Raw genomic sequence first — 27,330 nt, 5'->3', positions numbered from 1 at the left:
TTAGGAAGGGCAGAAAAGGGAATTAACATTTATTGAACATATATCATGTGTCACATATGGTATAAATAAATATTCTCTTTGGTCTTCACAGTAGCCTAGTGAGGCAGGTAGCCTTCCCTACTTTACACATAAAGAACCCCTTTGAGACAACATAGGATCTTTCATTTACCTATTAAAATTAATTTCCATTAATTTTCTTTTTATTTTTCCTATTGCAGATTGGGACAACTGTATTCCAAAAGATAGTCTACTTCCACTCAATAAATATTAATTTAATGAACTGTTTCACTGTACCTCAATGGGTGATTAGAAATTAGAAGCTACCATTCTCCCATAGCAGATAAAAATTCTCTAACATCTGTTAGTGACCAGCTGAGCTACTAATCTTTCTTGCTGGGTTCCCATCCTTTCTGTTACACACACACACACACACACACACACACACACACACACACGGCAGAGAGAATTTTTTTTTCCACAATCTAACTTTGTTTCCTTTGACTTACTGTCCTCACCGGCACTAGGACACAAATCTGAGGTACAGTATCTCTTAAATGTTCTTATGAGAGGCCTCCTCCAGGTCTAATTAAAAGTACTACTTTTAGTGTCTCAGAGTGGGGTATCTGTACTCAAGGTTTTTTTTTTTCTTCAAGGTTTTTCTTTGTAATTCCTCTCCAACGTTTATGAAGTGGCTGGAGATGAAGAACTTTATGTCCCATCAGCATTAAAGCAGCACAGTATCTTCCTGAAAGGGAAGGAGATCTTGGTCCCTACCTATATTCCTCAGCAAAAAGAACCCTGGATTTTCTTCCTCATGGACTCCTATACTGGGTTTCTGGTCATTCATGCTATTGCAGTTTCTCTAACAGTCTAGATGCAAATGTTTTCCAGGAGTAAACTAGCCTGGGGTGAGAGGAGCCAGCAAAGCCTTTGGAATGACGTAGTCCTTTGCTATTGTTTTGACTCAGGCCTTCAGGACTGGATGAGCAAACTGGGACCGACAGCAGTTCTCAGCTCGGGGATGTGGTGCCCAGAGCCTCATGTAGCAGCATTTCAGATTTCTTGGGGAAATGTGTGTTGAAGGGATCCATGCCGTTGCTCTTGCTGCGTGGTCCACTAGACAGCCCATTCCTTCTGCTCCTGCGGAAACTGGTTCCAGGTGAACGTGAACACTCATGTGCGGCTCTTGTCGCGGAGGACGTCTGTCTTCAGGGAATGCTGTAGGGCTCTGTCTGTCTTCAGGGAATGCTGTAGGGCTCTGTCCGACTTCAGAGGATGCTGTAGGGCTCTGCCTGTCTTCAGAGGATGCTGTAGGGCTCTGTCCGTCTTCAGAGAATGCTGTAGGGCTCTGTCCGTCTTCAGAGAATGCTGTAGGACGGACTCTCTGCAGTGACGCCAGCCACACCCGCGTACAGCTCGGGCACCACCAGCTCTGGCACTTGCAGCACCGCCTTGTCATTGGCGGATCTGGCGGCGGCTTCTAAGCGCAGGCGCAGCTCTCCAGGCAAGGGCCTGCTGTCCTCCTTCCAGCGCCAACAGGACTTCATGATGTTATACCTGACATGGGAGCAGGAGAAACATGATGTTATACCTGACATGGGAGCAGGAGAAACGGACAAGTGCATGAGGAACGTGTCTCCTCACCATAAAAATCAGAGTTTCCCTACCACTCTCCAAAAAACTGACCAAACAAAACTCAGTAATTCTGCAGACTTCTTTTTGTGCCCTGCCCATGGCACCTCCAGAGACTGACACTCTTTTTTATTTTTATTTTTGGTTTATTTTTATTTATTTGAGAGCGACAGACAGAGAAAGAGGCAGAGAGAGAGAGAGAGAGAGAGAGAGAGAGAGAGAGAATGGGCGCGCCAGGGCCTCCAGCCACTGCAGATGAATTCCAGATGCATGTGCCCCTTGTGCATCTGGATAACGTGGGTCTTGGGAATCGAGCCTCGAACCGGGGTCCTTAGGCTTCACAGGCAAGCGCTTAGCCACTAAGCCATCTCTCCAGCCCAGACACTGTTTTTTTCCCACGCTTTTCACAAGTAGCTTAATATCATCTCCTCAGTATGGCATCAGGTCTGAAACTGAAACGTGTCTATTTTACTCTGTGAGTGAGATGCCATTTTTAATCCTTGCCATTGTATTGCTTCACACCCTTTCTGCTGATTTCCATGTTGTTTCAGACATCTACTTGTCAAGTTTGTGAGGTTAGGCACTTTGTCACTGAGGTGTCTCCCCCAGCATCAAGGACTGTCTTGCCACACAGAAATCCTATAAGAAACATGGATCAGTTGTTCAGTAGCTATAGAGTTAGCCACTCCGAGCACTGTGCTCTGTGCATGTACATGCATGCATGTCTGCAGGCAGCTAAGATATCTAATGTCCAAAACATGCATTATATAGCCATTGCTTATTGTGGAGGAAAAACAAGTGCTAGAAACATGCCCCTTTGGGTGCTGAAAGTTTACAAAATCTTAAGCGAAATTTTTGTTAATCTAATCTCTGCTACACTCTTATACATAACTTAATTTTTTTCCCATTGACACAAGTCTCTAAAGTTTATTAATAATGGAATTCAATGTGTGATTTGGATTCTTTTCATTTTATCTCTACTGAGGGATTAACTGACCACCACTTTCTGCTGACCACATCTCTCCCTGCTCTGCCTTTCTAATATATATATTTGTTTATTTATTTGACAGAGAAAGAGGGAGAGGGAGGAAAGAGAGAGAGAGAGAGAATGGGCATGCCGGGGCCTCCAGCCACTGCGAACGAACTCCAGATGCTCTGCCTTTCAAAAATATTTTATGTATTTATTTATTTGACAGAGAATGAGGGAGGAGAGAGAGAGAGAGAGAATGGGCACGCCAGGGCATCCAGCCACTGTGAACAAACTCCAGATGCATGCACACCCCATGTGCATCTGGCTAATGTGGGTCCTGGGGAATCGAACCTGGGTCCTTTGGCTTTGCAGGCAAGTGCCTTAACCACTAAGCCACCCCTCCAGTCCATTGCTCTGCCTTTCTAATGTCTTCCTCCTTCCTCCTTTTAGTAGGTTATAGAGGTAAAGTAATAAGAGACAGTACACACTCAATCAGCAAGTCTGGTATGGTGGACATCTTCTGTGTGTGGTGCTGGCATTGAACCCAGGGCTCCTGGATCTGCTCTGTCCCTGAACTACATCCCCAGACCTTGTGATGCACATCTCTGAACTGAGCTTGGTGGAATGTGACCATTTAGACAAATGAGGCAATTCTGCATTGGGTATTGCATCTTCAATAATGTCTACTTGTGTTAGAAGCTTTTTTGTAGAACTAAATAATAGGTACTTGTTGACCTGGAATTCACCATGTAGTCTCAGGATGGCCTCAAACTCAAGGCAATCCTCCTACCCTGCCTCCCAAGTGCTTGGATTAAAGGTGTGCGCCACCACACGTGGCTCTAAATAATATAGATTCTCAATAGAGTTCTCAGTGGTTGCCTTGATATTGTGTGTGAGGTTGTATGTATGTATATACAGGAATATATGATAGGTATGCTTACATTATATTTTAATAATTTGATCTGAAATGTTGCCCACAAGTTCAGGTTTTAAATTTGCCTGGTCCCTAGCCTGTGACATGATTTTTGGAGGCTTTAGAAATCTGCAAGGTGGGCTTGGCTGATACGTCACTAGAGGTGGATCTTGGACAGTTATAGCCTCCCCTGATTCCAGCCTGTGTTCTCCGCCCCCCCCCCCACTGGTCCACAACCATGTGAGCAAATTTTCTGCTCAGGGCTGGAGAGATGGCTTAGCAGTTAAGCACTTGCCTGTGAAGCCTAAGGACCCCGGTTCAAGGCTTGATTCCCCAGGACCCACGTTAGCCAGATGCACAAGGGGGCGCACGCGTCTGGAGTTCGTTTGCAGAGGCTGGAGGCCCTGGCGCGCCCATTCTCTCCCTCTCCCTCTCTCTCTCTGCCTTTCTCTGTTTGTCGCTCTCAAATAAATTAATTAATTAAAAGAAAATTTTCTGCTCAGATGCCACAGGCTGAGCAGCTCTGTCAGCCTTCTCTACCATAACAGGCAGTGCACTCAGACCATGAACCAATGTAGTCCTTTTGTCTTCTGGCATTATTTGTCAAGCATGTTGTTACAATAAGAAAAGTGACACAATATTTGGGTCAATGTGTTTTACTTTACATGTTTTCTGTAAGGCTATGTATTATGCACATAAGAAAAGATAACAGGGCTGGAGAGATGGCTTAGCGGTTAAGCGCTTGCCTGTGAAGCCTAAGGACCCCGGTTCACGGCTTGATTCCCCAGGACCCACGTTAGCCAGATGCACACGCATCTGGAGTTCATTTGCTGTGGCTGGAGGCCCTGGCATGACAATTCTCTCTCTCTGTGTCTGTTGCTCTCAAATAAATAAATAAAAATAAAGAAAAAAATTAAAAAAGAAAAGATAACAGTCATATGAGCCACAGTGAAAAAATGTGATTGATGGGGAGCAAGATAATGATTAAAATTATAGAAAAGCAAATATTTAAAAGTCGCTTACATGGTCTGAGTGCAGCTACTGGGTCTCTTCATGATCTTCTTTCTCTGAAGATACTGCAGGATGCTGGCAGGAGGGACTTCAGGATATGGTGGTGCCCCTACCAACATGGAAAAAAAATTAAGAGTAGAAAGAGAACTTTCGGGCTTCTAATATAAGAACTGAAATAACACCCCTCTCCATTGACTTGAGCCAACTGTCTGTGAAATCACCATAGGAAAAATCCTAGGGACAACATCAATGCTTCCTGCTGATCAGGTAAGAATACAGTGACTTGGGCTGGAGGAATGGCTTAGTGGTTAAGGCGCTTGCCTGTGAAGCCAAAGGACCCAGGTTCAATACCCTAAGACCCAAGTAAGCCAGATGCACAAGGGGGTGCAAGCATCTGGAGTTCGTTTGCAGTGGCTAAAGGCCCTGGTGTGTCCATTCTCTCTCTCTCCATCTCTCTTCAAACAAATAAAATAAAAAGTAAAATGAATAAGTAAAGAAAGATAGGATGCTATTAAAAAAAGAAAACGGTGACTTTTGAAAAGCAGGTACTTGGGAGGTAAATCTAATGTGGAAGATTCTGAGTCTTTAGGAAAGCAATAAAATGAGATGAAGCAGGACATCAGACGTGTCTTCCATTCTTCACAACATGGGAAGGTCATGTAGCTTCTTTGTTAACTATATTAACGCATTTGAAGAAAACATTTTTTTTATATTTTTATAACATTACTCTGGGAATTTTCCTTTGCACTTGAAAGTATCCTTTGGAATTATTTCATTCAGGTGGAAAAATGAGGAAGACAGCAAAAATAAAAAGTTCAGAAAGGGACAGTGGGAAAAGAAGGGAGGAAGTAATCATCACTTTTTTTTTTTTTTTAGTTTTGCTGTGTGTATGTGTGTGTAATATGTGTGCTATGCAGGTAGTGTATGCACATATATATGCAGATATGCAGACCCTGTGCCTAGATATGAGGTCATGGGAAGACACTGGGGGATCTTAGACGATAGAATAGGTTCTGTTGTTCTATTGCTTTTCTACCTATTTCCCTAAGACTGAGTCTCTCAGTGGACCTGGAGATCTCTGGTTACACTGGTGAGCCCCAGAGATCCTCTTGTCTCTGCCCACTTCCACTCTGAGGTGACAGGCAAGCACAGCCATGCCTAGGTTTTTGTTTTTTGGTTTTTTTTTTTTCAAGATTTATTTTTATTTATTTATTTATTTATTTATTTATTTATTTATTTATTTATTACAGAGAGAGAGAGAATGGGCACACCAGGGAGGGCCTCTAGCCACTGCAAACAAACTCCAGATGCATGGGCCACCTTGTCATGCCTAGGTTTTTATGAGTCCTGTGGATTAGGTTCAGGTTCCCAGGCTCATGTAGTAAGGGAGATGAGCCATTTTCCCCCAGTCCCAGTGTCATTACTTAAGACTTTTGGGGAATGAGGCTTGGCACCCATGTCAGCCTAGTGCAATCTTCCAGTCTAGACTAAAACACTTTCTCAAGCAAAACATCAACTACCCTCCAAACGAGCAAATCTGCCTATTTGCGTACAGACGCAGTTCTGGATGATCCTTACCTAAAGTCACCATCTCATAAAGTAGAATCCCAAAGGACCAGCTGCAAAAGAAACAAAGCCATATACTTAATTTCTAGTTTTCCTTTTCTAAAGAGAGCTCAGCATAACACCAAAACACCCCATAAAGAGAGAATGATGGTGAGTAAAGGGTATCTGACAAAATGAGCAAGGTAACAGAGCTATTAGAGAACATTTCTGTCTAATTCTCTTAGATGCTAATCTTTGAGGACTAGATCCTTGTCTCTTCTCCCGTAGTTCACATTAATAAATGTTCAGTCTTACTCATTAACCTGTGTGTGTATCTGCGGTCACACGAATCCATTCACCAAGACCAAGGAATTCCCCTCTGTCTTTCTCAGCCTTTCCTTCCTTCTTAGCTGAAACTCTAGCTTTTATTGACACATGACCAAGACAGATGCCTCATTTAACCACAACTCTCTCAGTGGATTTAACTGGCCAAACCTGGAAAAATAAAATACTAATTAAGCTTTAGATATATTTGGACTGAGGATTTGCTAATCAACATGACTTGAGAGATGCCTATTTCACTCCTAGTACTATGATAAGACGATTATATTTTACAAGTCAACTCTGCTGAGAAGTGGGAGTCAGTGGCACATTCATGAAAGTGTTGTAACTGACTCGCCATGTGAACTGATGCCGGAACTTCCTTGGTGTCTTATGGTGTACACAGTTCATGGGATATTGTGCATTGTAGCTATGCGCATCTTCAAGAAGTTGGCGTATAAGATTATCAAAAAGAACTGCAACTTCTTACAATTCCTGATTATACCAATTGTATGTGCAGCTTCAGTTATGTGACATTATGTAATCAGTTAAGAGTGTAGAGGCTGCTTAAATGTATGTATAAGGTATTGTCCCTCTAAAATGTTGAATATTTTTAAAATAGTCTATAATCAGATTGAGGAGATGGCTTAATGGTTAAGCACTTGCTTGCAAAGCCAGAGGACCCAGGTTCGATTCCCCAGGACCTATGTAAGCCAGATGGATAAAATAGTCAATAATAATATATTGTGAAAGAAAAATGCTGGGGCTGGAGTGATAGCTCAGTATGTAAAGTACTTTGACTTGCAAATATGGAGACCTGAATTTGATACACAGAACCCACATAAAAATGCTTTAGTAACATGCCATGGACCTGTCGCCCCATCCCTGGGGAGGCAGAGACAGGAGAATCCCTGGGGCTTGCTGGCCAGCAAGACTAGCAAACTGCACTAGCTTCAGGCCAATGAGAAATCCTATCTCAAAAAAAGAGAGAACTTCTTGGGGAGATGACTCAGCAGTTAAAGGTGCTTGCTTGCAAAGCCTTTTGGCCTGGGTTCAATCCTCTAGTACCCACACGAAGCTACGTGCACAAAATGACCATGATATGCCCATTCTCCCTCTCCCTCCTTCTCTCCTCTCTTTTCTTCTCCTCTCCTCTCTTGTCTCTCTGTCTCATAAATAAATAAATGAATGAATTAATTAAATAAAATATTTATTTTCAAAAGGTAAGGAGGCATGCTTGAGGAATAGCACCTGAAGTTTCCCCCTGGTATCACAAACATGCATGCATGCATGCATGCAACCACACTCATGTGTGCACACATATATACACACATGCATTAAAAAATGTGCTGACATTGTGATGCACACCTGTAATTCCAACAACTGGAAGAACGAGGCAGGAGGTTCACTGATTTGAGGCCAGCCTGGACTACAAATAGAAACCCTGTCTCAATAAACAAACAAACAAATAACAAATAAATGGATTTGTTTAAAATAATTGTGTGCATGAGTCAAAGGATAGAGGATTGGAAGAAATAACAGAAAAATTTGGTCTCAACTTGTTTTAGTTGTTTCCAAGTTTCTCACTGTACTTAGAACCATCCCAAAGTAATCAAACATTTGTCATTACAGGTACTAAACAAGAAGCATGACTCATAGCCAAGCATGGCTGCACACACTTACAGTCCCTGCACTTCAGATGGAGAAATATAAGGAGTTCAAGGCCAGCCTAGACTACAGAGAGCATCTCAAAACAAACCCACATAACTTATGCATTGTATTTTCATTTCAAAGCCCCATCTTAAACTGCGAAGCACAGCTTTGTCTCTTCTTCAAAAGAATGCCAAATAAATATGTATGTATATTGTTTGATTTAAAGTAAATAATTTGGCATATATACATTTCATTAATTTTCCCTATTACTGGCCTCTTTAAGTAAAAAAAAAAAAAAGGCTACAGGGTCAAAGTCATCAGATATTAGTGTGAATTATATTTTCATTTTTCTTTTCCAATAAAGACTATTTCACAAAAAAAGATAAAAGAAATCACTTGAAAAGGCCCTAAAAGAAGACTGCAGGCAAGTGGCAAACATGAACTCTGTCACATAACAGTCTGCTTGAGAGAATGTCTGACTTCCAAGTAGGGATCTCATTTGCACACTCAACTGCAACAGACCTAGTCATTCCGGAAGCACTCCCAGGTCATAAAGAGGAGAAAAAAAAGGGCAGGAACAACCCGTACATGTCTCCCCTGATGCTGGCAGGTCTCAGAAGAAGCCGTTCTGGAGCAAGCCACTTCAAAGGGACGGTGTGAGTGGAGGAGATGGCCCCTCGGGCGTAGACTTCGTAAGCCAGGCCCAGGCGGCAGAGCTTAGCAGTCAGATCGCTTTGGATCAGGACATTCCTGGCGGCAACATCCCCATGAAACAGATGCTTATCCTGCAGGAATTCCTATCAGCAGGAGATCAAAGGTAGTCAGTTTTCTGAAGGTCAAAGTTCACAGATGACACAATCCAAGGAAGCCTCCAAAAGACAAGGGCATTTTCTGCTGTAAGCAGTCCGACTAGCAATGACTTTCTGGGCTGGAGAGGTGGCTTAGTGGTTAAGGCACTTGCCTGCAAAGCCTAAGGCACAGGTTCTATTCCCCAGAACTCATGAAAGCCAGACACACAAGAAGGTACATGTGTCTGGAATTTGATTGCAGTAGCTAGAGGCTCTGGCACACCAATGTTCTTGTTCTTTCTTTCTTTCTCTCTCTCTCTCTCTCTCTCTGTCTCTCTCTCTCTCTCTCTCATAAAACAATGACATCTTTTCCAAATGGCTAACAGATCACACATTTTTATTTTGTGTTTAGCATGGTCAGACTGAGCAAATAATCTACATGGCATGACCACAGGATTTTTCCCCCCAGGGTTGGGAATGAACCCCAGGCTGAGGGCTCGCACTTGGGTCTCATGCATTCTAGGTGAACACTCTATCACTGCATGCCACCCCTCCCCCTAATACTGGAATAAGAAAATTTAAACGTTAAGGTGATAGGGCTTTTTCAGTCATTGATGAAAAAAAGAAAAGAAGAAAAACCAGTGATTAGCAGTTTTCAGTCTCCTGTGAGGTTCTGGAACAAAGAAATGATGCTATAATGAGAGGAATTAAAGAATGTATTCACTTTGAGGTTGATAAGTGAGACAAGTGACTATGCCATTGCTTGTTACAGAAAACACAGGTGCCCAGCAGAGGCATCCTTTCATGGATGCATTACGATAGAGAACCTCTGCATTCATGGTCCAGAAGGCTGAACCGGACATCTCACTGGGGTGCACACTAACCGTGCCCTCCAAAGTGTGCTGACAATTCCACCCATGTCATGTGGTTCATCACCCCCATGGGGGCTTCAACTATAACTTCTGCTCTTTTTTCACATCACTGCTTTTCTTTCTGTTTCTCCAGATTCCAGTTACATGCCTGATGGGCTAAGGCTAGAGCTTAGTGCTAAAGTTCTTGCCTAGCGTGACCAAGGGCCAGGGTTCAATTTCTACACCACCACAAAAATGGAGGAACAAGCTGGGCGTGGTGGCGCACGCCTTTAATCCCAGCACTCGGGAGGCAAAGGTAGGAGGATTGCCGTGAGTTTGAGGCCACCCTGAGAAGACAGAGTGAATTCCAGGTCAGCCTGGGCTAGAGTGAGACCCTACCTCGAAAAACCAAAAAAGTAAAAAATAAATAAATAAATAAATAAATAAATAAATAAATAAATAAAATGGAGGACCAGAACTATAAGTCTAATTAGATCTTTTGTATATTTCACATATTGTTATGGTAAGATACATAAATAAAAAACTAAATAAAGGGCTGGAGAGATGGCTTAGCGGTTAAGCGCTGGCCTGTGAAGCCTAAGGACCCCGGTTCGAGGCTCGGTTCCCCAGGTCCCACGTTAGCCAGATGCACAAGGGGGCGCACGCGTCTGGAGTTCATTGGCAGAGGCTGGAAGCCCTGGCGCGCCCATTCTCTCTCTCTCCCGCTATCTGTCTTTCTCTCTGTGTCTGTCTCTCTCAAATAAATAAATAAATAAATAAATAAATAACTAAATAAAAAGTTTAAAATAGTAGCATCACAAACCAGCCATTGCAAATGAACACGGCTCATGCGCTACCTTGTGCCTCTGGCTTACGTGGGTCCTGGGGAATCGAACCCAGGTCCTTTGGCTTTGCAGGCAAGTGCCCTTATTTTTTTAAATACTTTATTTATTTACTTATTTGAAAGAGAATGGGCATACCAGGCCTCCAGCAACGGCAAACAAATTCCAGACACATGTGCCACCTTGTACATGTGGCTTACATGGGTCCTTAGGTTTCACAGGCAAGTGCCTTAACCACTAAACCATCTCTTTAGCCCAAATCCAAACAATTTTCTAGAGATAGTCATAAAAATTTACTGAGAGGTTCAGGTGAAGGTAACTTTTTTCTCCCTTATAAGAGAAGTTCTTTCTCTTATATCTTTAAATTATTTAAAAATAAGGAACAAACTCCCAGCTGGCCCTTCCTGTCCTTTCTTTTGTACTTGTTCTTTATTTTATTTATTTCATTTATTTATTTATTTATTTTGGTTTTCCAAGATAAGGTCTCACTCTAGCCCAGGCTGACCTGGAATTCACTATGTAGTCTCAGCGTGGCCTCTAACTCACAGCGGTCCTCCTACCTCTGCCTCCCAAGTGCTGGGATTAAAGGTGTGCGCCACCACGCCCAGGCTGTTCTTTATTTTTTTAATATCTGCATTCCTGGTCACATTCATTATCAATGCAAGATTACAACCAAACATGCTCTGAACTGGTCATTCTGGTTTTTCGGGTGTAAATGTATAAACTTCTGCTTCTATGGCCCCTTCACCTATTCACCTTCTCTGCGTATCTCGTCCACCCTGTCCCTCCTTCCTCCTTTTGTATCTAAGTGTCGGGTAAATCGCTCTTAGCGCTGGCTTCTGCAGTTGAGGGCTAAGCGACTTTTTCTTTAAGTCCTTTAAGTTCCTACAATCAATCCTAAAAGACCACCTTCTGCTGAAAATGCCCCAAATTCTACTGCATTACCTAAATGATTTCATAAAGAAGAGAGTAAAAACCATTGTCACTCATTGTTCCCCCTAACTTTATGTGATTATCTTGAATATATATCTCCCATTTAGAATTTATATGATCATCTTGAATATATATCTCCCATTTAGAATTGTCAGCATGGAAAACAGAGCATAATGAAAAAAAAAAAAAAAAAAGACTACCACCACTGGTGTCTATTTAGGCCGCTCTTACCAGAGCCAAAAGGACCTGCTTTCCAATGTGATATACTTGCTTCTCTGTGAGATCGTAAAGAACACTATCCATGGTCATCACATCCTAAAGACACAGAGAAACAAACAAACAAAACAAATTATGTGAAAGTGACATGAACATTTTATTTAGTTAGTTTTTGAGGTGGGGTCTCACTTTAGCTAAGGCTGACCTGGAATTTACTCTGTAGTCTCAGGGTGGCCTTGAACTCATGTTGATCCTCCTACCTCTGCCTCCCGAGTGCTGGGATTAAAGGTGTGAACAACCATGCACAACTGAAAATTTTATTTTTTTTAAATATTTTATTTATTTATTTGAAAGAGAGAGACGAAGGAGGGGGGCAGTAGAGAGGAAGGAAAGAGAGAGAGAGAGGAAGAGGCAAGTAGAGAGAAGAGGGAGAGAGAACGAGGCAGGTAGAGAGAGAGTGTGAGAATTGGCATGCCAGGATCTCAGAACCAATGCAAACAATCTTCAGGTACATGTGCCACTTTGTGCGTCTGGCTTACATGGGTACTAGGGAATCAAACCTGGGCCCTTAGGCTTTGCAGGCAAGCACCTTAATCCCTAAGACATCTCTCCAGCCCTGAAAATTTTACTTTTAAAATTGTGGTAGATATATTCTAAAATGAAGATATCAAAGCTAAGAAAGACACTAAAAAATAAGGAACAAAAGTGAGAACAAGAATAGGTTGGAGAGATGGCTTGGGGGTTAAGCAAACTTCTAGCACAAGCCTGAGGGTCCAAGAGAACCAGAAAACACCCAAATTCTAGTCTCCAGCTCCCTCTCAAACAGCTGGGCATGGCCACACATTCCTCTGATTCTGGTCCTGCAAAAGAAGAGGAGAGACCAGGAACTCTCTAGGCCTCACAAACAAGCAAACAAATAAGCAAACAAAAACCATCAAGCTCTGGTACCAGTAAGAGACTCTGGTTCAAAATTAGAAAAGGCAGAAAGGTGATGGAGCACAGCGCCCTGATGTTCTGTTTTAGCCATCATAAAGGCAAATGCCTCCTGCACCCCCACCACAGGCAAGGGCACATTCACGCGCATGTCACCACACATGCCATATTATACACACACGTAATACATACAAGCAAAAAATAAACAAATGGAGGGCTGGAGACATGGCTTAGCAATCAAGGTGCTTGCCTATGAAGCCAAAGGACCTGGAGTCAGTTCTCCAGGTCCCACGTAAGCTGGAGGCCCAAGGGGGCGCATGTGTCTGGAGTTCATTTGCAGTGGCTGAAAGCCCCGGCATACCCATTCTCTCTCTCTCTCTCTTAATAAAATAAAATAAGTGAAAAAGAGTCAGAGACAAGGACATGGGAGATGTGTAGATATGGAGAGGAATGTGATTGCTGCAGTGCAGAAACAAGGAGGAGAACAGGTGAACAGAGGACCAGAAGTAGTCCTTGTAACGCTTCCCACTGGATCCAGCGGGAGGTTTTCCGGGGCCGTGTGCACGCACGTCATTAATCTGCCACATTATCTCAATGCAGCTTCATTGACGGCCTGTATTGAGACAGTGCCCATGTTAGCAACTTCAAAGTAAACAGAACGTAAGTCATAAAGAGAAAAAAAAATTAACATTCTCTAATGTTGGCTGACCAGTGAGCCTCAGCAATTCTCCAGTCTCTGCTCCCCTCAGGACTGGGATTACACACATGCAGGGCCATGCCCCGCTGTTTATCTGCATACTAGGGAATCGAACTCAAGACCATCTCTGGCCCTCTTAGGCCCCGATGCTTGAGTGCCAAGCACTCTTTCCCGCTGGGCCTTTGTCCCAGCCTCTATGTCTCCTGTTTTTACACAGCAAACTCCAGACCAGAGAAGTAACAAGGAGCTAGTGGGTGGAGGCAAGAGCCCATACCTTAAACTTGCACTGAGTAACATGGTGGCCCCGAGCTACACATGTCCACTTAACCTTACACTATGTGAAATCAGAAGTGCAGTCTCTCAGTTTCACCTGCCTCATTTCAGGTGTCAGAATCCACCTGTGATGACAGGGTAACAGGTAACACAGGTGAGCAGATAAGGAACATTTCTGTTATTGCAAGGAGTTCAGTTGGAAGGTGGTGCTCAGTTATTCTGGTACGTTCTAACATCGTCGCTATGGTTTTTTTTTTTAATTAATTATTTATTTATTTGAGAGCAACAGACACAGAGAGAAAGACAGAGAGAGGGACAGAGAGAGAATGGGCGCGCCAGGGCTTCCAGCCTCTGCAAACGAACTCCAGACGCGTGCGCCCCCTTGTGCATCTGGCTAACGTGGGACCTGGGGAACCGAGCCTCGAACCGGGGTCCTTAGGCTTCACAGGCAAGCGCTTAACTGCTACGCCATGTCTCCAGCCCCGTCGCTATGCTTTGTCACTTGTGGTGTCCACTGCCACGTGACCTGCTAAACATCCAAGTCTTCTCTCCTCCCCCTCGGCCATGCTTCTCACCCGGCGGCAAGTCCAGAGAAAGCTGAGCAGGTCCCCCGGGGCGACGTCCTCCAGCACCATGTAGAGCGGCAGGCTCTCTGTGCAGCAGCCCTCCAGCTCTACCAGGTTCCTGTGCTTTCCCAGGTACTGGTGGAACTGGATTCGCCCCACGAAATCCTGAACCTCCTGGAGTCCAGCTGGTGCTGTGGGCGACAGGAGAGCCGGGCAGGGGTCATCACGGCCTAACCGAGGACGGCACAGCAGGTGGGAAGCAAGAGAGTGCTGCCGGCGGTTCGCAAGGCTTCTGGGGAAGGGCCCGCCAAAAGGAAGGACGTGCAGGCAGAAGAGCAAACAGGCAGGGACAGATCGGAAGACAATGATGCTCACTGTCACCTATCTTTTATCAAGGGCAACCCAGAATCGCCGGTCTTCAAACCGGACAGGTCCCCATCTGCCTGAGTCGGCAAAATAATCTATCCACACGGAAACATTATCACTATCTGGGCCTTCTAATTAACATTCCTGCTTGTCTTTCCCCTAACCTCTGTTATATTGTCACCGTTAACAGTCTATATTGAGAAAGAAAGAAAGAAAGAAAGAAAGAAAGAAAGAAGGAAGGAAGGAAGGAAGGAAGGAAGGAAGGAAGGAAGGAAGGAGAAAAAGGTCTAAAAATCAAGAAAGAATATTTCTCTCTCTCTTTTTCTCTCTCAAATAAATAAATAATTTTCAAAAAATGTGTCGCCAGAGCTGGGGCTGGAGAGATGGCTTAGTGGTTAAAGCACTTGCCTGTGAAGCCTAAGGACCCATGTTAGGCTCTGCAGGTCCCATATAAACCAGACACATAAGGCAACGCAAGTGTGCAAGGTTGTGCATGTGCGCAAGGTGGCACACTTATCTGGAGTGTGATTACACTGGCTGGAGGCCCTGGTATGCCAATTCTCTCTCACTCATGCTCTCAAAAAAGAAAAAGTATGTTGGACTTGCCTCAAAAAGGGAGGGAGGTGATAGGGAGGTGGATGAGTGGTTAAGTTGCTTGCCTGTGAAGCCTGAGGATCCAGGTTTGATTCCCCAGTGCCCACATAAGCCAGAAGCACAAGGTAGCACATGCATGTGGAGTTCATTTGCGGTGGCTGGGGGTCCTGGCACACCCATTCATTCTCTCTCTCTCTCTCTGTCTCTCTCTCAAATAAAGAAATACAGTATTAAAAAGGAAAGAATATTAAATCATAAGGAAGAATGAAAGAATCTCAGAATCTTAGAACAAGCAATACCAAGTATGGAAAAGAAACTACTGCAGTAACCTCAGTAGGCAAGAATGAGTTAACCACTGGACGACCTCAGGAAGAAGGAGAGTGTCCTACACATCCTCTCTCCACTCCCTTCCACACCGCTGTGATCTCAGTCTCTGTTGACAGATATCTTAATGCTCACAACTCCTGTGCACACTTACTGTTAGGGGCTCCCAGTGGAAAAGCGAGACGGAGGAGGAACACTTTTCATTTTACCTTCTAATGCCTTGAGGATGACGCTCTTGGGCTTTGGAGGGTCCCCGGTGTTCATCCTGGCTCGATAGATGACCCCACACCTGCCGTTTGGAATCTGCTCCAGAACTTCGGACAGCTGCTCCCTGGGCACCTGCAGCTTAGCCAGGGCGGGCGCAGCGGCCTGCAGGAAGCTCTCCACTGTCGTCTCCTTAAGGGGGACAAGCACTTTTCCTCTGCCTCCTGCTGCTTCCGAGCCCAGGCTCCTCAATGGAGGCTCTGGGACACTGCCTAGAACAGAGGTCATAAGGAGCAGCTCTTCCTTGCCCAGGGGCCTCCAGAGGGAGTCTGGAACACACTGGCCAAGTCTGTTACTTTCCCTGTGGCTAACGTGCTACGGCTTCTCCGTGACTGAGCATCAACACAAAACTTGGAGAGCCTGTACGGGAATCCTGTGACTCCCAGACAGCTCCACGTGAGCTCCTTGAAGGGGTCAGGAAGTGCCATTTCTACCGTCCTCGGGAATTTCTTCGGTGTTCCTTGTGAGTGGAGTATGGAAACAAAGGAGTTCCTGGAAAGGTCTCTCTGCATCACAGACACCTAAGTGTGGTGATAATTTCCAGTGACACGTGGAACCAGCCACTACAGAATTCCACAGCACCCTCAGGACCTCCTTGCTTCTCTCACACTTAGCCTTACACGTGAGCTGGTTCCCTTTTGTCATAGCCTTACCAGTGCTCCAGAAAATAGAGCACCATCCTCTGCATTACACTTCCAAGGCTAGAATAAAAGTCATTCTTTTTCATCACATAATTTGGAGGTGAAGTAAGGATGGAATGAACCACAGAAGAACATGTAATCCTTTGGGGGTGTTAACAGAGCCTCGGGCTGGACCTTTTAGGTCTTCCTCCTTGGCTCTTAGACACATGTGTAGTCAAAAGATTTCAAGGAGCTGGAGAGATGGCTTAGCGGTTAAGGCACTTGCCTGCAAAGCCAAAGGATCCAGGTTCCACTCTCCAGGACCCACGTAAGCCAGATGCACCAGGAGGCACATGCATCTGGAGTTTGTTTGCAGTGGCTGGAGGACCTGGCATGCCCATTCTTTTTCTTTCTCTCTCCCCCTCTTCCTCCCAAATAAATAAATAAAATATATTTAAAAAAAAAAAAAGATTTCAAGACCTGCACTAGAGAGTATGCATGGTGGCATTGCAATAGCTTGGGGGTACAGTGAGAAGTAGGGACATACATAGCTGTGTGCCTGCAAGGCCGTTCATTGAATAACCTTCGGTATGCTTTGAGAGGCACTGTGAAGGATAGAAATCACCCTAATTCAATGTTGCTTGGCTGTATCTGTCTCCAGGACAGGAATAATCAAACTGTGCTCCAGAGACCACTGTATTGACAAGTGTTTTGGTGGCCAGCATCCATTCCTTTTCCTTTTATAAAGTTCTTAATTCTCCTGAGGACTAAGCCTCTTGCCTTGGCCTTTGCTGGAATTGGTTCCAATCCCAGTTCTGGTGAAGAGCATGGGCTGGGTGTGGCCACTAAGTCCACTGAGGAGAAGTACTAAAGAAATGTGCAAGAGGGCTATTTTTTTTTTAGGCAAGCCCAACAGACTGGCCTTTGCTTATGCAAGAGAGAGAGAGAGAGAGAGAGAGAGAGGGCACACAGAACTTGTGCACCTGGGCCTCCAGCCACTCAAATCAAATTCCAGGCCCATGCATCACCTAGTGCACATGTGTGACCTCACACGTCTGCCATACGTGGGACCTGGAGAGTCGAACATGAGCCCTTACCCTTTGCAGGCAAGCACCTTAACCACTGAGCCATCTCTCCAGCCCCAAGAAGTCTACTTTGAATCAACAAGAGCACACTTGGACCATTTGTTGAGCAGAAACTGTTTATCTTGGAACTTGACCATGGGAAGAAACCTAGATGAAGGTAAGGGGCTAACTAGGGAGGAGGCTAGTTTTGGAGACATTTTCTGAGACTACACCAGCCCCTGCTGAAACTCACCCTTCCCTTTTTAATCTATGAGCCAACAAACAACTCCCTCCCAGCCACCACTGGCTTATTAACTTTGACAGGTCTGGACCACGAGAAATGGAAAGACTTCTAAATCATACAGCATTCAACTCACCTCTAGATCACACAGGATTAAGATGCATTCCCAAACTGACTATATTCGTGAGGACAGGAACGATCCCCATTCATGTTCTCTACTGAATCCACACCACCTAGTGTGATGTCTGGAATATTCTTTGGATAAGTGATTAAGTGCACCCGAATCAAACAGTTTGGTAGTCCAGGAGGATCAAGAAGACAGAGGAGGTCGGGTAGGGCCTCTCATGCCTACTCTTTCAATCACCAAGAACGTGTGTAGCTCCACTCATGACCTCTGAGAGAACAGATCACTGCATGCACACGCATGCACACACGCACATATGCCATCACGGGCTGGAACCCTTGCTTCTCATTACAGTTACTAAGACTCGCTGCCTCTTGAAACCTGTCCCATGCTTTCACTAAAACAGACCTTCCCCCACCTAGCCCAGAGTTTCAGCTTTACCCTGAGATCCACGATGTCGCTGTTGGGATCGTTGTCCCCTGATAAAAAGCCACAAGATGACTGCAAGAAGGATGAGGAAGCCGCCAACCAGGAGAGTCGGGACGATGATTATTTCGTACTGCTGTCCCCGGACAACTGGATAGACAATGGAGAATGAAGAAGGCTGCAGTCATGGAAAGTCATCTCTCTTTATTTTTTTAAATTATTTTTCTTTATCTGAGAGAGATAAATAGGCAGGGGGAGAGAGAGACAGAGAGAGGGAAAGACAGAGAGAGAAGAGAGAATGGGCGCAGCAGGACCTCCAGCCACTGCAAACAAACTCCAGACACGTGCGCCCCCTTGGTCACCTGGCTTACGTGGGTCCTGAGGAATCGAAACTGGGTCCTTTGGCTTTTCAGGAAAGTGCCTTAACCACTAAGCCATCTCCCCCGCCCGAAAGTCATCTCTTTTACTTTTTCCCTCTGTCCTTGTCAATGGAAGCACAATGGGGAGCCATCTTTCACCAGAATCCTTCTTCGCCGCTCCCTGTGTTTCTCCTGACATTTTTCCTACTCTGATCTTTGAATCTCCGCCTGACACAGAAGCTCTCACTCCACAGGGGTGATGGCTGCCAGTCCCCATTCACTTATCACCACTGTCCTGTCCTTATTTCTACTACAACTGAAGTCACCCTTCATTTCTACTCTGGAACTTTGTCCTCATGACCCTAACCTCAGAGGACAGGCATCGTGGCATCTGTACTTACTGCACAACTTGTCGCTGAGGTGGCACTCTAACAGCGCCCGGGTCCTGTGCCCTCTCTCGCCCATCGCCACAGGGCTGCCCACGTCTCCACTAGGCCACGGAGGACCACACAGAACACAGGCACAGCTGCGCGATTTCCAAGAAGTGAGTCTTTCTAGAAAAGGTAATGGAACACCCATAGAATTCAAAAGTGCATTCATGACTCTCCGTCAACATACACGTAGGGCCCTCTAAACTCCAAACCACTTCCCTCACCATCCTGTCCGGTTCTTGGGCTGCAGACATCTTATTTCCTCCATGATATTCTTCCTTATCCATTATACAGCTTCACGGCCCTGCTCTGATCCGTTCATCCATCGCTACTGAATTTTTTTCTTAGCTTTTTTTATTGACTATGTTCATAAAGTGCTTTGATCATTATTCCTTCCCCATTACTTCCTCTGCTCTCTCCTTCACTGTCTCCCTTCCCCTGAGCCTTTTTCTTTCCAACTAGTCCAACTTCTACTATTTTACTGATTTGAGAGAAAAGGGGAGAGAGAGAGAGAGAGAGAGAGAGAGAGAGAGGATACACCAAGGCTGCAACAAACATAAGATACATATACCACTCTGGTCTATTTGGCTCTAGGTGGGTACTGGGGAATTGAACCTAGGCCATCAGGCTTTGCAAGCAGGTGCCTTTAACCACTTAGCCATCTCCCAGCCCCCTGCTTCGAATTTGATGTCTTTTTTTTTTAAATATTTTTTGCCCTCCTCCACTACCTGTGACAAAATGTTGATGGGCCCAACTCTGTACAGGCCTTGGACGGTTAACTACAGTCTCTGTGAGGTCATGAATGCAATGGTCACTTCCTTTCTGGAAGACAGTGTTCTGAATGTCAGTGAAATTATTTTAAATATGCCTCCCCACCCTGGACATCGGCTGCCATGCTCAAGTACAGACTCGCAGCACCCGGCTAAAGCACCTCTGCGACAATCCTCAAACAGGCCAAATTTCTTTTCAACAGGTATCACATTTGTAGATATAACATTTAGTTTCATTTTTGTGCTCAGCTAATTCAGAATTCGTGCTTGGCAGATTTCAAAAAAGATGATCATGCGTTTGCTTGCTTCCTCTGAAACACTTTCACTTTCAGAACGAATGAACAGACAGCATTTACCAATCAAAACCGCTTAACTCCTCAGCTCCTGGGACTCCTGGGCACTTCCTCTACTCATATTGGATACAGACGCTAGACAATCTTACCAGGATACAGACTACAGACAGCATCACTGTCAGACTACTTTCTCTTTGTCTTGATTTTAAGTGAAAAGGATTTATGTGGGGCTGGGCAGATGGCTTAGTGGTTAAGGCTCTTGCCTGTGAAGGCTAAGGACCCAGGTTCGATTCCTCAGTACCCATGTAAGCCAGATACACATGATGGCACGTGTGTCTGGAGTTGGTTTGCACTAGATGGAAGCCCTGGAGCACCCATATTCTCTCTATCTGCAACTCTCTCTCTCGCCAATAAATAAATAAAATATCATGTATGTGGATCTAGAATAATAACATAATAACATAAAATGTTAGAGTATAAAAATCTTCTCCCACCCATCCTTCTTCATCAATCCAGTTCCCATCTCTCCTCTAAACAGACCCCAGCTACTAGATCCTGTGTGTGCCTTGTGGTTGAGTCTACGATCAGTGTACATTTCAAATGACACCTCCAGAAACCTGGCCCTCTCTCCCTGAGGAAAATGGAAAGCTACCAATCTCCATGTGTTTACCAACTTCTTTTGTTTTGTTCTGTTTTTCAAGGTAGGGTCTCATTCTAGCCCAGGCTGACCTGGAATTCACTATTAGTCTCAGGCTGGCCTTGAACTTGTAGCAACCTCCTACCTTTGCCTCCCAAGTGCTGTGATCAAAGGCATGAACCACCACACCTGGTCTAATCTACCAACTTTTTATTTTGTCTTGCTTGAGAAGATTTGATAACTCTATGCTCAGCCCAGCCTATTGCTTTAATTCTGACTTGTCAAAGCAGAATATGGTGATTTTCTGCTAAGTAGTCCTGAACGTGTAGTCCTACTTTGTGGCGACTTGATAAAAATATTTTAAATTTAATTTAATTTTTATTTATTTGAGAAAGAGGGAGAGGGAGAGAATGGGCATGCCAGGGCCTCCAGCCACTGCAAAGGAACTCCAGACACATGCAGCACCTTGTGCATCTGGCTTATGTGGGTCCTGGGGAATTGAACCTGGGTCCTTTGGCTTTGAAGGCAAGCACCCTAACTGCTAAGCCATCTCTCCAGGCCTGTGATAAAAAAAAAAAAAAAAAAAAAAAGATTTTTAAAAACCAGCAGTACAGTCTGCATGGCATGATGCTGGTCTGCACCTCAGCTGTCCCATAGCAGATGCTGTGGTTGATGTTATATAATTATTGATCATAGTGATCAGAGTTTTCCTTACTGAGGAAGACACACTGTGTGTGAAGAAGATCCAGCCAAAGAAGCCTGCCGGTCCTGTCCCTCCCCTCTCCACCCTCCCTGAAGCCCCAAGAGCACGTGTTGCGGATCATGTTTGGACAATTCAGAAGGGTTGTGACAACTCGGAAGGCACGTGAGGCTGGTGGACAAAGCCAGGTCAAATAGGAGAGGGTAGGAAAAAAAAGATGCACACAGGAACCTTCTTTAGGGAATCCCCAAAGTTCAGAACATCACAGTTAGAAAGCACAGCCCACCTCACCCAGTTTGAAAGCCCCAAAGAACAGAAGGGCAGGAGGTAGCTGGGAAAACCCCACAGTTGACGCGGCCACAGGAGGAAGGCCAGGCGCGGCCACATCAGAGAAGCGGCACCTGGGGAGGGCGGAGGCCCTGGAACTAACCAGAGGCCACCTGACAACGCCTCACTGCCGTGGGCACTCTTCTTTTCATTTCCTCTTGCTTCCCTTGCAGGGCATTATCAGGTGTGATTGTTTTTTTGTTTGGGGAGCAGCCAGTTGAACAAGTTTGGCTCACTGCGTAGTAGGTGCTATGAACACAATCTCTATCATAGTACATGGAAAAAAAGAGTCGGTCAGCAGTCAGCTCAGACTCGGGAGCTCTGCCCAGAAACCAAATGACACGCCCACCAGTGCATACTGAAGGACGTAATCTACCCCTGTGCTGGACTGCTCCGAGATGGCCATCGCTAAACACACCTTTTCCCAGTGCCCTAAACCACCCTTACTCCATGTGCCTGGATATCACAGTACACAGAGTAACCATTTTAAGGTACCATAAGACCTTCCCCTGCACTTCCTGAACTGGTTCTCCCCGTGGATTTTCTCTGTCTTGGTAGACTGAGTAGGCTCTGTTAGCACGCAGTAGCAACCCAATGCAACTGGACTCCTGGACAGGGAGGTCAGCACATTCAGAGAGTCTGCTTTCAAGACAGTCATACACCACAATGGTCCAGTCCCATCATTACCTTCGTGTTCCTGGGGCCAAACACCAGACCAAGAGGAGGTGATGGGAGGCAGGGGTTAATTGTGGCTTACAGCCTCAAGGGGAAGTCTCAGCGTGGTAGGGAAAGAATGGGGAGTGAAGAGTGGACGTCACTTCTTGCCACAGCCACTGGCAGAAAACAGCAAACAAGTATGCTGAACTCTGGGCAAAGAGGAAGCTGTTTGTGAGCCCACCCCTAGCAACACACCTCCTCCAGCAAGGCTCTACCGCCCAAACTGCCACCAGCTGGGGACCAAGCATTGGAAGCACATGAGTCTATGGAGGCATCTGATTCAAACCACCACAGATGTGGATGAGACAAACCACCCCAGGATATTTTCTTCGTGTGGCTACTTTTTAAAAAAGTAATATACTTTCTGATACCTTTATGGAGGTATATAATGTATCATGATTACATTTACCACCCTCCATTACTTTCTTTTGTGACCCTCCCACTTCGACTGAAACTCTTCTTTCCAGTGAGCCCTCTTTGACTCTGATGCCTTTTTATTTGTTATTTATTTGCAAGCAGAAAGAGGGAGAGAAAGACAGAGAGGCAGGGAATGGACACTCCAGGGCCTCTAGCCACTGCAAAGGAACTCCAGATACATGCAGCATTTTGTGCATCTGGCTTTATGTGAGTAGTGGGGAAATGAACCCAGGTCATCAGGGTTTGCAAGCAAGTACCTTTAACTGCTGAGCCATCTCTGCAGCCCATCTGATGTCTTTTTATTTTTGTGTGAACCACTGAGTTTAAGTAGGGTGATTAGGATTTCTTGCATGAGCATAAGTGGAGAGATATTCACCAGAATATGGGCAATTTATCAGGGGTCATACCACTGAACACCACTGAAATGTTTCTTTCTCCTCTAGCAATTATTAATAAAAAATAACTTTTCAGAGAGAGGTGGGTCTTTAAGAACCCCACCACCATACACACACACCCATAGAGGAATCTTGGCAGGCCCAATCTTGTACAGGCCTTGTGCAGTTAACCAGACCTACTGTGAGTTCATAAGTCCAACCCATCTATGATTTTTAAAGCATGCACCCCAGGTATACCCACATTACCACACAACCCTACACATGAAATCTTGTCTATACCAACAGTATTATTCCCCATACCACCTTTCTCCCTGTAATTCATAATCAACAGGCGAATGTTTTTATCTCCACATCTACACAAAGCTAAGGAAAGGGGTGTCTTGATGCCCAATTCTGTGGGATGTGTTAGAGTTGAACCCATTTCACTACTTAGAAATGCTTGTGGCCACTATCTGTATCTATGAACATGACAAATACATTAAATCAATCAACAAATTAATATTATGTATTTTTAACTTTTTAAGCTTTTATTTTATTTATTTGAGAGAGAGAGAGAAAGAGAGAGAGGGTGAGAAAGCGGTAGATACATAGAGAGAGAATGAGCACACCATGGCCTTCAGTTACTGTAAATGAATTCCAGACACATGTGCCACCTTGTGCCTCTGGCTTATGTGGGTCCTGAGGAATTGAACCTGGATCCTTTGGCTTTGCAGGCAAGTGCTATAACCAATAAGCCATTTCTTCAGCCGTAATATTATATTTAAATACTTGAGTCCTGGTACCACAAATCAGAACCACTAATAAGCCGGGTGTGGTGGCACACACCTTTAATCCCAGCACTCGTGAGGCAGAGATAGGAGGATCACTATGAATTTGAGGCCACCCTGAGACTAGGTTGTGAACTGTAGGTTGGCCTGGGCTAGAGTGAGACCCTCCCTAGGGAATAAAAAAAGAAAGAACCTCTAATAATACCTGGACCCAGTGTTGTATTCTCCTAGGAGGTTAAGAAACTTTGGTGTCACAAAAGAACATCAGTAAGTTACTAATAGAATTAATACGGATAAATGATAATAATAATATGGATTATTTATGTTACATATATATAACTATTTAAAGTATTATACTTAGACAATTTTCCTGTTGTACCAAAATATTATATACTGGCTACTTTAACATGTCTTGGCTGGACTTCAAAATGTTTTCTTGTGTAACACACTGGCCCACAGAGAGTCCCATGAAAAAAGTCAGGGCACTGGAATCGAGGGGCCAGTGAAGTTATGAAACTGTTTATTTTGGTATCTCATTTGATGGTTGCAAAATGTGCTTGTTGGCATAGCCTGCCTGTAGCTTGCCTGTCTCTGTGCCTGCCATGCCAACTCTCTCCAGGCAGGGTTCTAACTGACATGGTATCACTGTCTCACTATGCCTGTTATTTCTTGATTTTTCTCCTCTCAGGTACCAGTGTTTTGTTTGGAGGGTTCAACTACCTTCTTGAATTTAGCATCCATAATACAATGATGAAGGAGACAAAACAGGAAAAGAGCCGGGTGTGGTGGTGCACGCCATTAATCCCAGCACTTGGGAGGCAGAGGTAGGAGGATCGCTGTGAGTTCGAGGCCACCCTGAGACTCCATAGTGAATTCCAGGTCAGCCTGGGCTAGAGTGAGACCCTACCTCGAAAAACCAAACAAAAAGAAAAAAAGGGAAAATAGTGAAGTGATGCATGAAGGGTCCCTGGATTACTTAAACAGACCACAGAAGTTAGTTGTTGAAATTAGACTGAACCAAACATTCACACATACCTTCCATTCTGACACTCCGCATACAACACGAACACAAAACCACGCTGCATTTCTGCGTCTGCTTTAAATGCATCAAGAGATGGTTCTATTTGCAACAAGCCCTTATTCATGATATTTCTGTTCAATTAGCACAATATCAACTCCCAGGCACAATCACAATTTACCCAGAAGTTTTCAAAAGAAACTCTCCCATCAAAATGCAGCTGCCATGTATGGCTTTGAAAGAGAGGTTTGTTCCCCTAGACTCTGCCTGCATGTGTACTGTGAAAATCTCCTTGGCTAGGGCTGGAGAGATGGCTTATCAGTTAAGCGCTTGCCTGTGAAGACTAAGGACCCCGGTTTGAGGCTTGATTCCCCAGGACCCACGTTAGCCAGATGCACAAGGGGGTGCATGCGTCTGGAGTTTGTTTGCAGTGGCTGGAGGCCCTGGCATACCCATTCTCCCTCTCTCACTCTCTCTCTCTCTTTCTGCCTCTTTTTCTGTCACTCTCAAATAAATAAATAAATAAATAAATAAATAAATAAAAAATATATTCAGTAAAAAAAAAACAAACCTAAGTTAGTTTCTTTGAGGAAAATAATTAAAAAAAAAAATTCCTTGGCTGACCTGAGCAGGGCCCTGGTAAGGAGCGATTCTGTCCACCTCATCCCCAGCCTCAGGACATGCTTAGCAGCCCTTGCAAGTCCTCCAGGTAGATGCCTTTCAGACATCCAAGTGTTCTGCCCTAACAGGTCACGAGTTATCAGTGTCGAGGGTCGGGGGCACAGGACGCAACACACTAAGAGTGGGAAGGGTCAGCGTTCCATAAGAAGCCTTAGACTGCCACAGACCCTCTCCTACATGGCCACCCAGCCTTCTTTTCTCCCACCACTAAAGCTATCTAACAACAAAGCTCATTTTCCTTGAATGAACATATTAAGTTGGACATAAGACTTGAGAACTAATCTAGAAGATCCTAAAATTACTTATGTCCAATAGCCTAAAAATTAAAATAAAGATAAAAAAGCTGTCTCTCCTGATTTTAGACTTTGCATTTGAGCAAGTAGAGTGTGCCCAGTCATGTGATCACTAATCTCTCCATAAGGAGAAAGGCAGGTGTTGTGATTGACCTTTCCACGCACAAGAGGAAAATCGAGTGTTGTGATCAACCCTTCCATGCACAAGAGGAAAGGCAGAAGTGAGGAATTAGGTGATGAGTGGCTATTCATTAGCCATGAGAGAAACTGATAAAGGCACATAAACAGCAGACTGAGGGTTCATATCTGGGCCTGATCTTTTATTTACAAATCCAGTGTTCCTTAAGAGACTGCAATGCAAGTGTGAAAACCAACAGTGTCAAGACAGACTAGCGTCAGAATCCACAAACATCACGGAAACCACAAGGCTAAACCTAAATTTGCCAGCAAGCAAATTCGCTAGAATTTTGAAAGAATACATGGGGAAAATATCCCTGTGTGTCCTTCCAGTTCTCACAGAGTGTACACAGTTGATGTCCATTGTCTGTCTCCTACGTGTGTTTGGAAATATGGGTAAAATCAATAAAGTAAAGGTAGGACTCGACCAGAATCTTCAATTTTGGCTTATCTCTTCTTTCATTTTCCTGAGTCAGGCTTTCTCCCACAATCCCATTTCTGTCTTAAGCTTTTGCAGAATACCCATCTCCTCCTGTGCAGCTCGGGAATTGAGATACGTGAGATTCTGTTGTTTCCTCTCCCGGGCCGTCCTAGAGAGCTGGAGCCTAGAAATGCACGTTGAGCGCCCACCACAAAGGGGTTCTACATTGGTGCCTAGGGTTTCTAAGCCTGTTTGAACAGAGCTGTTTTTGGACATAGTGACTGTGGACAGCTCTTCTTGGTGCTATTTCCACTTGTCTGCAGGTATTCCTGAGCCATGTGAGACAGAAGATGGGCACCGGTTTGTAACCCAGCACCTCGGCAAAGTTGACTCTGGAGAGCAACAGAGGGGCAGCTTTAAGGCAGGTCATCTGCGTAGCATCGAGGTAAGGTGACAGCGAGTCACAGACATCACAAGCAGCACCAGATGCAAGCAGAATGACTTAGATGAGCACATTTGATTTTGCGAGAGCTATTACGCAATTACAAACAGTTGATTTATGCAGAACTGTCATTCTAGTTTTTTTTTTTTATAATCCCAAATCAACAGCCCATTACCTTGACACCAGAAGCAATATGTACCTTGAATAATTTCTGCTGGTTATTGTGTCCGCCAAGGTTTGCTCAGTAACAATTTCCCAAAGTCCTCAGCCCAGAATACTAACTCCCCAGAGGAATAAAACAAGGCAAGCCCACCCTAA

The 27,330-nt window shown here is 44.7% G+C and overlaps 1 protein-coding gene across 2 annotated transcripts in view; it reads right to left on the bottom strand.

Moving 5' to 3' along the window:
- Positions 1 to 27,330, bottom strand: part of Styk1 (serine/threonine/tyrosine kinase 1) — a 40,910-nt gene continuing 13,580 nt past the window's right edge. For both annotated transcript variants that reach the window (XM_045139718.1, XM_045139719.1), the window contains exons 2-10: positions 18,928 to 19,080; positions 18,183 to 18,317; positions 15,638 to 15,904; positions 14,154 to 14,335; positions 11,691 to 11,774; positions 8,634 to 8,842; positions 6,105 to 6,145; positions 4,539 to 4,635; positions 1 to 1,557 (exon numbers count right to left, since the gene is read on the bottom strand). In XM_045139718.1, coding sequence (XP_044995653.1) covers positions 1,359 to 1,557; positions 4,539 to 4,635; positions 6,105 to 6,145; positions 8,634 to 8,842; positions 11,691 to 11,774; positions 14,154 to 14,335; positions 15,638 to 15,904; positions 18,183 to 18,317; positions 18,928 to 18,991 — 1,278 coding nt within the window. In that variant the 5' untranslated portion in view covers positions 18,992 to 19,080 and the 3' untranslated portion in view covers positions 1 to 1,358. The remainder of the gene's footprint in view (positions 1,558 to 4,538; positions 4,636 to 6,104; positions 6,146 to 8,633; positions 8,843 to 11,690; positions 11,775 to 14,153; positions 14,336 to 15,637; positions 15,905 to 18,182; positions 18,318 to 18,927; positions 19,081 to 27,330) is intronic.

Source organism: Jaculus jaculus, chromosome 23 (genome assembly GCF_020740685.1).
Source record: "Jaculus jaculus isolate mJacJac1 chromosome 23, mJacJac1.mat.Y.cur, whole genome shotgun sequence".
Classification (NCBI taxonomy): domain Eukaryota; kingdom Metazoa; phylum Chordata; class Mammalia; order Rodentia; family Dipodidae; genus Jaculus; species Jaculus jaculus.
This window is presented reverse-complemented; position numbering and strand designations above follow the sequence as displayed.